The 14,424-nt window shown below is 38.6% G+C and overlaps 1 protein-coding gene and 1 long non-coding RNA gene across 33 annotated transcripts in view; one reads left to right on the top strand and one right to left on the bottom strand.

Annotated features, from left to right (window-relative positions):
* Nucleotides 1-14,424, top strand: part of LOC309870760 — a 280,290-nt gene that overhangs the window by 18,113 nt on the left and 247,753 nt on the right. The window lies entirely within an intron of this gene.
* SFMBT1 (Scm like with four mbt domains 1) overlaps nucleotides 1-14,424 on the bottom strand; it is a 127,292-nt gene that overhangs the window by 44,233 nt on the left and 68,635 nt on the right. For all 32 annotated transcript variants that reach the window (XR_014314614.1, XR_014314615.1, XR_014314616.1 and 29 more), the window contains 2 exons: nucleotides 8,332-8,426; nucleotides 1,132-1,372 (listed from right to left, as the gene is read on the bottom strand). Coding sequence is in view for 29 of the 32 variants with exons in the window: in XM_082742796.1 (XP_082598922.1) it covers nucleotides 1,132-1,372; nucleotides 8,332-8,426 (336 nt within the window). In the remaining 3 variants the exon portion in view is untranslated. The remainder of the gene's footprint in view (nucleotides 1-1,131; nucleotides 1,373-8,331; nucleotides 8,427-14,424) is intronic.

Raw genomic sequence — 14,424 nt, 5'->3', positions numbered from 1 at the left:
ACACCAAGAAAGACAAAGAAAGTTTAGGGAAACTAAAAAGACATGACAATGAAATACAATGTATTATCCTGGACTGAATCCTGGACCAGGAAAAGAAACAAGGCATAACCAGTATTATTGAGAAAATTGGCCCATTAACTTTCAAAAACGTCAAAGTCATGAAAGACAAAAAAAAGAAACTATTCCAAATTAAAGGAATCTTACGAGATATGACAACTGAATGCGACATATGATCTGGGATTTTCTTTTACTATAAAAACATTATGGGTAAAAACTAAATAAGATCTACAGATTAAATTACAGTGTTATACCAAAGTTAATTTCCTTATTTTGTTATTTTATTATGCTAATGAATGTCCTTATTAGTACACGAAGGTAGGAATAGAAGGGCATTGTGCCTACAACTGACTCTCAAATGGTTCATTGAAAAATCACACACGCGTGTGTATATGAGAAGCAGAGGGATGGAGAACATACACTTGGTAAAACATCAACATTTAGGGGAAAATGGCAAAAAGTCTCTAAGAATTTTCTCTACTATTTTTGCAACTTATCTGTAAAGCTGAAATTACATCAAAATAAGTAGCTGGAAGAAAAACATGTAAGATCTGGTATTTTCTTAAACCTGAAGCCTTCTTTCCCTTTCTCCATCTTTACATGACCTTCCTCCTCCTCCTGTCCTATTGTCTCTGTCCCGCTCAATTTGGATTCTACTCCCAGTAAGGGTCTTTCCTGGAAGGGAACTTCAGGTGACTCATTTTAAGAACTCACAGGTCCCAGATCACTGAGGGGTGAGAAGAGGCAGGAAAATAAAATCAGAAGAGAATCAACAGCACAGCAATCTGGCCTAACTACTTCAAGACAAACAGACCTACAAGTCCCAAACTCAAAGAGCCTCACAGTTTTACAGGATGATATACAACTGATGCTTCCTAGGAGTATCATAAAAAACCAAGGCTTTACGAAGCCTCCAAAATAATTTTTAAAGATAGGGAAATGTGCATTATTCCTTATCAATATTTTCACTCAAAATGCTAACCCCGTTAGAAAAACACATGCGGAAGATCGAAAACCTCAAGGTTGTGCACACAGCAGTACCATATCATGTCTTGCGAGCAAGTATTTGATTACCTTCTGGGGCTTCAAGGGTCTTCTTATTCTGCTCACACCACCCAATGGGGTAGAGGTCGGCCTTCCTGATGTCACACCAGAAGTCGGCCCTCCGGTCCTCCCCGTAGCCATCATAGCGGAGAAGCAGCAGCTGCTCACAGGTGGTGATGATGGTGGCAACCCAGTAGGTTTCAGGGTCTGTCTTCACAGCCACCTCTAGTTTCATCCCAGGAGCAAATCCATTTTGCAAACGTGTGTCCACCTGAACAGGGAAATGTTATTAACCACCAGATAGGTACCTCAAATGAGTATTTCTTTAGCCAAAATTCTTTTTTAAAACTTACAATTATGAAACACTAAATGAAATAAAACCTTCTCAAGGGAAACCTGAGAAAACTCCAATTCTAACTCACAGCAGTGATCCAAACAGAACAGAGAACAGCGCACTGTTCTGTTCCTGCCGACGCCGAAGGAATTTTAATAGAACTCAGTATTTTCACCAAAGCAGCCTACTATGATTATAGAAAATGTTTTCTATTCAGTACATAAATCGCTGAATGTTCACCATTTTAGTAACCTTCAACACATTATGTTTTCAAGAGTGATTTCTCCATCCTTCAGAAAAATTTATGAGGCTAAAAAAGGGGAAGGACAAAAACAGTTATAATGATAATATATTAGTATAATATATACCATATGTAGGGGCCACACCTCCCAGCTTCCCTGAAACAGTCTATGTTTATACCTGTTATCCTTGAATAATAATTAATAATGCCCTGTTTCTCTCTCAAAGTGTCCTAATTCAGATGATAAACTATATGGTCACAAAGGCAAAGGTGAGCAATTCTGAACTATTATTTCATGTGTATACAAAGATTAAATACATACATATATTGTGGGAAATGAGAGCCACATTTCTCACTGTGGGAGAAAGAAGTAAAAATAAGGAGAGAGCAGATCAGCACAATCCTGGTGGTGCTTAGCTGGAATCGGGAGCATCTGAATGAGGTCAAAATGACAGACAGAGAATAGTACACAGATGTGCACATATGTGGGTGCTAATACATTTCCTAGATCTGTGAATTGACAGGGACTCTAAGTAATAATACTCATCAGCAAAAAGCAAACTTAGTGTACAAATTCTTCATTTATAAATGCCATCCTCCAATGAAAAAGAACACGGGCTCCATGGAGAAATGAATGATTCTACTTCCGGAGCAGAAAAAACACATGAAGTGCCTAGAATATCTTGTGATGCCAGAAAGTAAGGAAATGCTCCAAAAGTGATGGGGGCATTTAGAAAGGACATGGGAGCCAACCAGAAAGATCTCCCAATGTTCATATTAGGGACAATGTGAGCAATAAAATAGTAAAAGTAATGGGTTATAACCCATAGATTTAAACAATACCCATGAGTCCATACTGTAAAAAATAATTAACAATAAAGGGATAGATTCTTAGAGTAATAAAAGACCAATTAATAAATACAGAGAAAAATGACAGAAACAGAAAACAGGAGCTCCTGGGTGGCTCAGTCAGTTGAACGTCTGCCTTCAGCTAAGGTCATGATCCCAGGGTCCTGGGATCGAGACCTGCATTGGGCTCCTGGCTCAGAGGGAGTCTGCTTCACCCTCTCCCTCTGCTCCCTCCCCACTTGTGTTCACACTCTCATGCTCTCTCTCTCTCTCTTTCAAATAAAATCTTAAAGAAAAAAGAATCAGATTGTCAATGTCTACCTAAATTTTTTTGGTATTTGACATGGGTTGCAGTGTATCTACGATCTATTTGGGGAGAACTGACATCTTTATAATAGTGAATCTACCATTACATAAACAACGTATATTCCTTCATTTTATGGCTTGAAGTTACTTTACAAATTTTTGTTACATTTATTCCTGGCCATTTAATGTTTTTATGCTATTGTAAATCACATCTTTCAGTTTCCACTTTTCTTTGACCCCAGTATACAGAAATATAATAGCTATACAATGGATATATATATATATATATGCATATACATGTGTGTGTATATATACACATACATACATACATATACATATATGAGAGAGGGAGAGGGAGAGAATCTTAAGCAGGCTCAACACCAGTGAGGAGTCCAACATGGGGCTTGATCTCACAACCCTGAGATCATGATCTGAGCTGAAATCAAGAGTCAGACACTCAACAAACTGAGCCACCCAGGTGACCCTAGAAACATAATAGATTTTTATGCTACCTTGTTTCTAACAATCTTGCTAAAGTTGGTCATTAATTTTATATCTGTAAATAATGACATTTTTTCCTTTCTTCCCAATTTTTATACATTTTAATAGTTCTTCTTATTGTACTAGTCAGAACCTCTAACACAAAATCAAACAGAAGTCATATTAGACAACACCTTCATCTTGTTCTGTATTTAAAAGAAGGTATGCATCATATAACTATTAATAAAGTTTGCTATAGATTTTTTTATAGATATCCTTCAACAAATTAAAGATATTCCCATCTATAGTTTACTAAGAGTTTTCTTTGTATCATGAGTGCATGTGGAATTTTATCAAATACTTTTCTCTATATAGTGAGTTATAATGTGATTTTTCTCCTTTATTCTGCTTATGTGGTCAATTATGCTCTTCAAATATATTTTCCTCACTTTCTTGTCTCCTGAGATCCCAATTACACAAGCATTAAGCTTTTTTTTATACTGTCTACAGCACTGGATGCTCTGGTCTGGACTTTTTCCACCTTTCCTCTCTTTATATTTCAAGTCTGGGCAATTTATATTTATAATTTATATTTATATTTATATTCAAGTATACTGATTCCTAATTTGTGAGGTCTACAAGTCTGCAATAAGCCTGTCACAGGCATTCAACATCTCTTATTATGTTTTTCATTTCTTAGATTCCCACTTGACTCTAATAGTGTCCATCTCTACTGAAAGTCCTTTTCTATTCACACATGTTGTCCATCTATTCCACTATAGCCTTTAACCTATTACTCATAGTTATTTCAAACTGTCTGATAGGGGTGCTTGGGCGGCTCATTGGGTTGAGCCTCTGCCTTCAGCCTGGGCCATGATCCCAGGGTCCTGGGATCGAACCCTGCACAGGGCTCTCCACTTGGCAGGGAGCCTATTTTCCCCTCTCTCTCTGCCTGCCTCTCTGCCGACTTGTGATCTCTGTCAAATAAATAAATAAAATCTTAAAAAAAAACAAAAACAAAAACAACTATCTGATAGTTCCAACATCTGGACGTTATGAGTCTGGTTCTGTTGAATGCTTTGTCTCTTGACAGTTTGCTGTTTTTCTCTTGCTTCTTCATGTGTCCCATAATTTTTGGTTAAAAGCCAGACATCATACGTAGAATAATTGAGATTGAGGCAAATAACATTCATGCCTGAAAACGGGCATGTTTCTTTTTAGGCCTTAAATTTGAGGGAGAAGGTTAAGTCAATGTAGTTAAGGAGTGGAACGGGGTTTGGGTTTTGTTGTTGTTTAGTTACTCATAGTACACTATAGTCTCCAAGGTACATCAGCATTTTTTATTTAAGGTATAGGCTCATATTCCAGGTGGCTTTCCCCCCCTCAATATTTGCTGCTCCACTCTCAGACATAGGTCTTCTCTGTGTAACTGCATCTCAGAGATCACTTCTCTCTACACTCTTGTCTGTCTCCTACAAATAGACCTTTGTTACCCAGTATTTCCTCACTTCATAGTTGAAGACAAGCAGGAAAGCACATTCTCTGAGATTCAGCCTCAGTCTCAGTCAGGTTCTGTGTCCTGAGTCTTAGGAATAGGAACTTCGGGGCGCCTGGGTGGCTCAGTGGGTTAAAGCCTCTGCCTTCAGCTCAGGTCATGATTCCAGGGTCCGGGGATCGAGCCCCACATCAGGCTCTCCGCTCAGCAGGGATCCTGCTTCTCACCCTCTCTCTGCCTGCCTCTCTGCCTACTTGTGATCTCTCTGTCAAATAAATAAATAAAATCCTAAAAAAAAAAAAAGGAATAGGAACTGTAGGGGGCCTCGATTGCTCCAGCTTGTATTCCTACCCTCCTTCCAGGAACAAAGGCTTTTACTTCTTCTGTCCTATCTCCAGGATGCAATGGATTTCACCTGCATCCTGGGGTTAACAGGGTTTGCATCCCCTCCCCTAGCAGCTTAAAGGTTTTGTTCCAGAAGACCCAGATAAAGCTCAGTGCCTTTTCCAAAACTGGTACTGCTTCCTCCATGTACCATACATGTACCATAAGGAAAACTGTTTTACTATCTTAGATGCATCCTCCTTGCAAATGTGGTTTGGCCTCTAATTTCTTCTGCAGCCCTATCTTCCCACCCTCCTTTATTCCAAACTGGGTCCTGTAGAACTCTTGCCAGCGTTTTAAACATCCATCTCCATTGTTCTGGAGATTGATCTGAGTTCTACCAGCTTTGCCTATGATCAGCTATCCACCAGCACCGCTTCTCCACCATCTTCCTATACCAGTGCTTGATTTTCATTGTACCTGGCAGCCCTTCACAATATACTGATTCAAGCTTACAAATATTTTCTGTATTTGACGATGAGAGAGGACACATCTATTTTTCATTCTCCTTGTTGCTTTGTCAAAGAGGAGAGGTGGAACCATTTTTAAGACCCAGAATTTTGGTCAGAATGTTTGTCCTCCATTTTCATTTTTTTTTTTTTTAAAGATTTATTTGAGAGAGAGAGAATGAGAGAAAGAAAGCATGAGAGGAAAGAGGTCAGCGGGAGAAGCAGACTCCCTGCTGAGCAGGGAGTCCAATGTGGGACTCGATCCTGGGACTCCAGAATCATGACCTGAGCCAAAGGCAGTCGCTTAACCAACTGAGCCACTCAGGCGCCCCCATTTTCATTTTAGTATAAATAAATAAGCTTGTATAAATACATATCAGATTAGTAATAACATTTAAAACAAGAATTCAAAAATATTACATGATCACAAATAGGCTTTCCATGTTAAAAAAATATTGAAATTGATTATGAGATTAGTCAATATAAAATGAAATCTTTACTTAAAATACATAAATCTCACCACTTCAATTTTAGAAAGACATAAATGAACTAAAAAATAGAAAGGAAAGGGGCACCTTGGTGGCTCAGTGGGTTAAAGCCTCTGCCTTCAGTTCAGGTCATGATCCCAGGACTCTGGGATCAGAATCCTGGGATCATGCCCCGCATCGGGCTCTCTGCTCAACAGAGAGCCTGCTTCCTCCTCTCTCTCTGCCTATTTTTGATCTCTGTCTGTCAAATAAATAAAATCTTAAAAAAAAATTTAAAAAAAATAGAAAGGAAAATATCATGACTGAGTTTTTACAAAACAAACTGAAAATAGCAGGACTCTTCAGCTTATAAAAACACTTTCTTTTTTTTTTTTTTTTAAGATTTTATTTATTTGACAGACAGAGATCACAAGTAGGCAGAGAAGCAGGCAGAGAGAGAGAGAGAGGAGGAAGCAGGCTCCCTGCCGAGCAGAGAGCCCGATGTGGGGCTCGATCCCAGAACCCTGGGATCATGACCCGAGCCGAAGGCAGAGGCTTTAACCCACTGAGCCACCCAGGCGCCCCATAAAAACACTTTCAAGAATATGGTTCAACTTCCCAAAGTCAAACAACTCCGAGTGGGCATTGTTGCCTTCCCAAACCCCAGAACAAAGGAATTCCGCCCTGTTGAACACTGCTTTGGACTGAGTTGTGTCTCCCCAAAATCCATATTTCAAATCCCTACTCCCAATGTGACTACATTTGAAGACAGCACCTTTATGAAGGTAGGAAAGGGGAAAAGAGGCCTAGGAGTGGAGACCTGATCCGGTAAGATCAATGTCCCTATATGAAGAGACACCAGAGGGGCTGCTCTCTCACTCTCTGCCATCTAAGGACACGGTGAGGTGGCTGCCAGCAAACCAGGAAATGAGTTCTCACCAGAACCTAATCATAATGGCACCCTGATCTCAGACTGCCAGTCTCCAGAACTGTGAGAAAATACACTTCTGTTGTTTAAGCCACCCAGTCTACAGTATTGTGTGATGGCAGCCCAAACAGACTGAGACAAACATGAAATCAACAGAATCAAGAATTCTATATTTTAAGAGGGAGTGTAAGTGAACAGGTTAAAAAACTAGATCTCAATATAAACTATTAAAAAAATTTGGAGTATTTTCTTACCTTCTTCAGGCATCACACAGGGCAAATACGTTGCCAATGGACTAACAATTTAACTGGGCTATTATGGCACAAAACTGTGCTGCAACAGCCACTAATCTGACCCACTATATGACACTACTCAGGTTTCTGCTCAACATGAGAGAGAGCAATAATGTTACTGAAATTAATCCCAATATGCAAGCCAGTGGTCATAAAACAAAGTGCAAGAGGGGTCCCTGGGTGGTTCAGTGGGTTAAAGCCTCTGCCTTCAGCTTAGGTCATGGTCTCAGGGTCCTGGGATCAAGCCCCGCATCGGGCTCTCTGCTTGGCAGGGAGCCTGCTTCCCCCCCCAACTCTGCCTGCCTCTCTGCCTGCTTGTGATCTCTGTCAAATAAATAAGTAAAATCTTTTAAAAAAGAAGTGCAAGACAATAAACCATTTTCTTCAATTATAGAGGTTCTTCAATTACAAATAAAATATTAATTTTTGACAAAAATAAAGCAATATTCTTGACTAGTCAAAAAGACAAGTCCTCTCTGGGTGGCTCAGTGGGTTAAGCCTCTGCCATCGGCTCAGGTCATGATCCCAGGGTCCTGGGATCGAGCTCCGCATCAGGCTCTCTGCTAAGAGGGTGACTGCTTCCCTTCTTCTCTCTCTGCCTGCCTTTCTGCCTACTTGTGATTTTTGTCTGTCAAATAAATAAATAAAATCTTAAAAAAAAAAATAGAGAAGTTCTGCACTGAGTGGCAGAAAACACACAAAACCGAAAAAGATTTTAGAATATGTCCAGGGAGGCCTAGCTGGCTCAGTCAGTAGAGCATGAGACTCTTGATCTCCGGATTGTAAATTCAAGCCCCAAGTTTGAGTGTAGACATTACTTAAAAGCAACATATTAAAAGAAATAAAATATGTCCAGTTTTCTTAATGAAGGGGCCAGGAGGAGGAAAAAGCACTCAAATCCTTTCAAGTGCTCCAAAGTAAAATAACTCTAAAATCTCTAATAATGGTACCGTGGGACAAAGGAATGGGATACAGTCAGTAAAACAAATACAATCACTGCTTACATGTTTAAAGGATCCATAGGGAACTGCAGTGGACCCGGTCTCTTCTAGATAATCTTCCCAGCTTAATTCCACTTCTTCCACACCAGATCCAGCATCTGGAATTTAAATCAAAACAAAAGGAAACAAATGAGCCCCAATTAAAGAAAACTCAAGGTATAAAAACATAAACTTAGTAACCCTAACTTACACAATTTACTTCACAACAAGTTAATTGATTTCACACACAAAATATTCACGTGCACTTTTTAAATGGTAGGATCCCATACTGCATTGATTATCGATGAATCCCAACAGCATGGAAGTGTTACATGTTGTCTCCTGCTGGAATCCATCAGGAGCTCACTCAAACGCACTATATAAAGCTGGTGAGAGTGTAACGATTACTGTCACTCTGGACTACCATTTAATATCTAATGCCAACTACTTGACATACCTAATAGGCATTTCAAACTTGAATTTTCAACCTGATTCTTCCTTAGTACTCTCCAAATGAGTAAAAGACATCACCAATCTGTATTTTGGCTCAGCCCAAAAATGTCGAGTTATCCTTGCTTTCCAACTTTTCTTTCACATCTTATATCAAAACCATCAGAAAATTCTATTGGTACCACCTTTAAAATATATCCCAAATCTAACCACTTCCCATCATTTCTTTTGCTCTCCTTCTCTAGCCCAAGACCTAGCCACTATATATTTTACCTTTTAATCCCAATTATAAAAAAATCTGAACTCTTTGGGAGAGTGCAAAGGCCCCACATGGTCTGACCTCTGGCTACCTTCCTTGCCACTTCATCCCCAACCAGCCTCTTTGCTCCCTGCACTCAAGTGACCCTGGGATTCTTACTATTCTCTAATCATGTTCAATCCTCAAAGTCTCCTCTGCGTTTATTTCCTCAGCTCAAAGACTCATTCCCCAGTGTCATTCCCAGCTTCATTTCATTCAAGCCTCTCCTTAAACATCCTCTCTCCAGAAAGGCCTTCCATCAGTACTTATCTAATGCAGAAAACCCAGACTCTAGTTTCATTATCTTAAAGGCATTCATTTCTACTTGACAGTGCACCATACATCTTTTTATCCTCCCCATTAGAAAATAAACTCTGTTATTTCAGACAGGACTTTGTGTTGGTCGCTCCTATATCTCTGTCACAGCACACTCAATAAATTTTTTGTTGAGTAGGCAAAGATTCAAATATTCCAGAATCCAATAATCCCAATTTACATAAATTCTCTAAGAGCAGGGTTTTGTTTCCTGATGTATCCCCATTGCCCAAAACAACGCCTGCCACTAGAGTTCACAATGAATAGGGGCTGAATGAGTGCACCCTAGGGGAACCTGAGCTTCAGACAAACACAAGGAGGCAAGTACAAGGACGCTCACCACAGCACTGTGTGGAACAGCACCAGACAAAAGCAATCAGTAGGAGAAGAGACAGATTACGGCAGTTCTTCTACAGCGAGTAGTACTGTATAGCAGATGAAATGAATGAACTAGTTTTGACATAGATAAATCTCAAATAAAACCCCACATCGAATAAAAACAGCAGGTGCAGAATGAAAAGCACAAGATACAGTTTAGACTTCAAAGGAAACTTCGCAGTATCTCTTTATAAATGCATGCATATTAATAAGAGTATAAAAAACAAAGATGGGAAGACTATACATCGACTTCCAACAGTGCTACCTTTGGTGATGAGAGGAGAAAACAGGATTAGAAGGGAAAAGAGGCTGAAATTTTTCTTTCAAAAAGAAAAGGGGGGGGGGACAACACATGAAAACATGTTTAACATTATAAGGTAAATGCAAATCAGAGCCACAATGAGACACACCTCACACCCCCTAGAACGACCATTATCCGAAAAAGCAAAAAACAAGTGTTGACAAGGATATGAAAAACTGGAATCTTTGTGCACTGCTGGTCTGGGAATGGAAAATGGTTCGGCCACTGTAGAAAACTATATGGTGGTTTCTCGAACAATTAAAAGTACAATCACCCTATGACCCAGCAATTCCACTTCTGGGTACCTACCACAAAGAATTGAAAGCAGGGACTCAGATGTTTATACACAAAGGTTCATAGCAGTAACAGTCATAGGCGCCAAAAGGTAGAAGCTACCTAAGTATCCATAAATAGATAAACGGATAAATAAAAGGTGGTACATACATAAAATGGAACATTACTCAGCCTTAAAAAGGAAGGAAATCTTGGCACACATGACAACACAGATGAACATGGACACGACGCTAAGTAAGCCACTTGCAAAAGGACAGATCCTGTACGATTCCACTTCCGTGCAAGAGCTACAGCAGCCACACCCAGAGAGACAGAAAAGAGAACGGGGGCTCCCAAGGCCTGAGAAAGGGAGATGGGGAGTTACTGTTGTGTAACAGGTCCAGAGCTTCAGTCTGGGAGGATGAAAAAGTGCCGGGGATCCCCATAGTGATGGTTGTACAACAATGTGAATGTACTTCATGCTCTGAACTGTACACTTCAAAATGGTTAAAATGGCAGACTCTGTATTAAGGATATTTTACAGGATGAAAAAAATGGGAACAAATATTGGACAATGATAACATTAATTCTTCACAGTAGGTAACACCAGTGTTTGTTATATTGTTTTCCATTCATTTTTATCCATGTGTGTTTGTTATATTATTTCCCATTTGTTTTTAATTGTTTTTCCAATTTTTCACCAGAAATGTAACCAGCCAAAAAAGACTAAATTGGGAGCATCCTGGAAGTATGGGATAGTAGAAAGTCAATTTTCATTACCAAACCATAATAAGGCTGAACACTCATGGTCCTTAGCTAGGAGGAACCTTCTCCCTCAAACAGCATGCTAACTTACAAATAAAAGATCAACAGCAACATTATAAATAATGAATTATAGAACTAAACCCTCATAAATTAAAATCTACTAATAAGCCAAAAAGAAACGAACTAATAATCTGGTAGAAAAATGACCAAAATACAGGAAGAGAGAATTTATCAAAAAGAAATGCAAATCATTCTTAAACATATGGAAACATGTGGAAATTTACTCATTTTAAAAGAAATGTAAATTAGAGGGCCATCTGGGTGACTCAGTCCTAAGTGTCCGCCTTCCCTTGGGCTCAGGTGGTGATCCCAGGGTCCTAGGATCAAACGTCCCCCGCCCCCCACCGTCCTGCTCAGTGGGAAGCCTGCTTCTCTCTCTCCCACTCCCCTGCTTATATTCCCTCTCTCACTGTCTCTCTGTCAAATAAAGTCTTTAAAAAAAAAAAAAAAAGAAAGAAAAGAAAAGAAATGTAAATTGGAACAGCACTAAGGTATCAGATTGGAAATAAAATCCCAAAGTTTGACAACATACTCTATGGTAAGGCTGTGCTTAAGCAGGTAAAGCACAATGACACAAACCTGGTGAAAGAGAACTTGGCAGTATCTAACAAAATACATATGTATTTACCTTTTGATCAGCAATCCCACTTCTAGGACTCTATCCCAAAGATATGCTGGCAAAAATACAAAAAGACATATGTACAAAGCTATTCATTGCAGCACTATTTGTAATACCAAGATTGGAAACAACCCAAATGTCCATCAGTAAGGAAGTGGCTGAATAAAATATGGTATATATATCCATATAGCTGTAAAAAGGGGAGAAAGATTACTACATACTGCTGAGGGACAATCTCCAGTATCTAAGAAATATGAATATGAATATGAATATATGTTATATATATTTATATATGTATACTCACACATATACATGTTTATAATTTTTAAATGAACAACAGAAGAGTCAAATAATAAAAACCAATTGTATATATAGGGAAAAATAAAAAGGGTGAACAGTCAGATTGAAAGTGGGAATGGTGTTATACATAATTTTAACTTCATCACTATGTAGATACTTTATAAAATTTTAGAAACATGTTTAAATCAAAAGAAAAAAATCCAACTAAAAATGAACTGAAACAAAAATACCTAATTGTTGGTGACATAACCTCAAGGAAAACAGGATTACTTTATGTCATATTAAAATACAGTATCTTGGGGTGCCTGGGTGGCTCAGTGGGTTAAAGCCTCTGCCTTTGGCTCAAGTCATGATCCCGGAGTCCTGGGATCGAGCCCTTCATGGGGCTCTCTGCTCAGGGAGTCTGCTTCCTCCTCTCTCTGCCTGCCTCTCTGTCTTCTTGTAATCTCTGTCTGTCAAATAAATAAATAAATAAAGCTTTAAAAAAAAAAATGTCTGACTGCAAACCCCAGTGGAATATATTTTAAGGCAAAAACCATAAAGAAATTTTAAACCTCACACTGTTATCTGTTATACTTGGAATGTTGGTATTATTGAAAAAATTACAGAAATATTACAGGGTAAATAAGTGATGATGTTAACATCATTATGAAACAACACAATTCCAAAAAAAAAAAAGAGACACAAGCATAAAATCAAAGAAATAAAAGCCCTGCAACTTTAAATTAAAACAGTGACTATAAAATGAAGCCATCTGATTCCTTTCTCTTCAAAAGACGTGTCGTTTCTAGCTATGTCTATGGAAAAGGCCTTATAAGAAATGACAACCTAGTATCAATGAGCACCCCAGCACCCAGACTATGGTCTCTAAATATTATATCCACTGTCCAAAAATAAAAAACACAGTTTTCCTGAGAAATGGTAGATTGTTAAGTTTGGGGAAAAAATGTGCAAGAGTTACCTGGGACCCTTACTACACTAGAAAGCAAGGACTGAACTATCAAAGACACATGACATCACACCAAAAGAACACAGGAACCAATCTGAAAGATCACTCACTGCTCTAGAACAGGGCAGTCTGATCATCAAACGAAGGATGACACCAATGGAATCAAACTCATCACATACGTGCGTGTGTGTGTGCGTGTGTGTGTACATGTGTGTGCACACACATGCATGCACTTTATATCCATGCATTAACAATAACATTTAAAACAAAACACTGATCAACTTCCTAAATGGCAGAGTAAGTACTTCAGTGAACCCAGTCTCCCAGAAAAGTAGCAAATCACTGGCTAAAAATGATGAAAATCAACTATTTCAAAGTTGCAAAAGTAGCTGATGGCACACGACAAACTGAAAGGTTAACTACTCAAGACAAGCTCCTAGGCTTGGTTAGAGGAGCCGGGTTGTGGCTTAAGTTGGGGCTATTCCCATTCCTCATCCCTCTTCAGCTCAAAATAGAAATTTTGTTTTTTGAAAACACAATAACCACAAGGAAACTCCATAGTAAGACTCTTAGCAGAATAAGAAGGACAGAGGTAAGAATGACTAAAATTAAAGACAGAGAAAAGAAAAAAATGAAAAGAGTATGGAATAGCAATATAAGATCCAACCCTAGTGCCAGCAGAATCCCAGAAAAAGAAAATGGGAACAGGGCTGAAAAAGTATTTGAAGAAATAACAGGTGAAATTTTTCCAATTTTGGCAAAAACCATAATTTCAAGAAACTAAGAAAACTCCAAACAAGATAAACCCAAGGAAATATGTGCAAAGATACACCAAAAGTCAAACTTCTGAAAACTAAAGACAAAGAAAAAAAATCTTAACAGCAGCAGGAGAAACTACACCTCTCTTAGGGTGACTGGAGGAGAGGGGGTTCCAATGACAGCAGATTTCTCATCTGAAACCATGGAGGCCAGAAAGCACAGGACTTCTCAAGAGATGAGAGAAAAGAATTTTCTACCCAGAATTCCATTTCCAGCAAAAATATCCTTCAATAATAAATAGGGAAATTAAGGCACTGTCAGAGGAAGGTAAAATATTTTATCACTAGCAGATCAACCCTAAAAAAAAAAAAATGGCTAAAAAAAAAAAAAATTCCTTAAATAGAAATGGAATGACAGAAGGAATCTTAGAAAATCGGGAAGGAAGAAATCAGGAAGGAACAAATTTGAAGAGTACAAATATTGGAAAATATAATACATTTTCCTCCTCCTTCTGACTTTATGTTCGACAGTTGAGGCAAAATTTTAAGTGTCTGATGTGGTTCTCAAAATCTGTACAGGTAAAGTTTCCACACCTGGCTCAAATTAATAAAATGATGACACCAGCAAAGTATGCTAAGTTATGTATAGAT

The sequence above is a fragment of the Mustela nivalis genome (genome assembly GCF_964662115.1).
Source record: "Mustela nivalis genome assembly, chromosome: 1".
In the NCBI taxonomy this organism is placed as follows: domain Eukaryota; kingdom Metazoa; phylum Chordata; class Mammalia; order Carnivora; family Mustelidae; genus Mustela; species Mustela nivalis.
The sequence above is the reverse complement of the archived record's forward strand: the minus strand, read 5'-3'. Positions and strand labels throughout refer to the sequence as shown.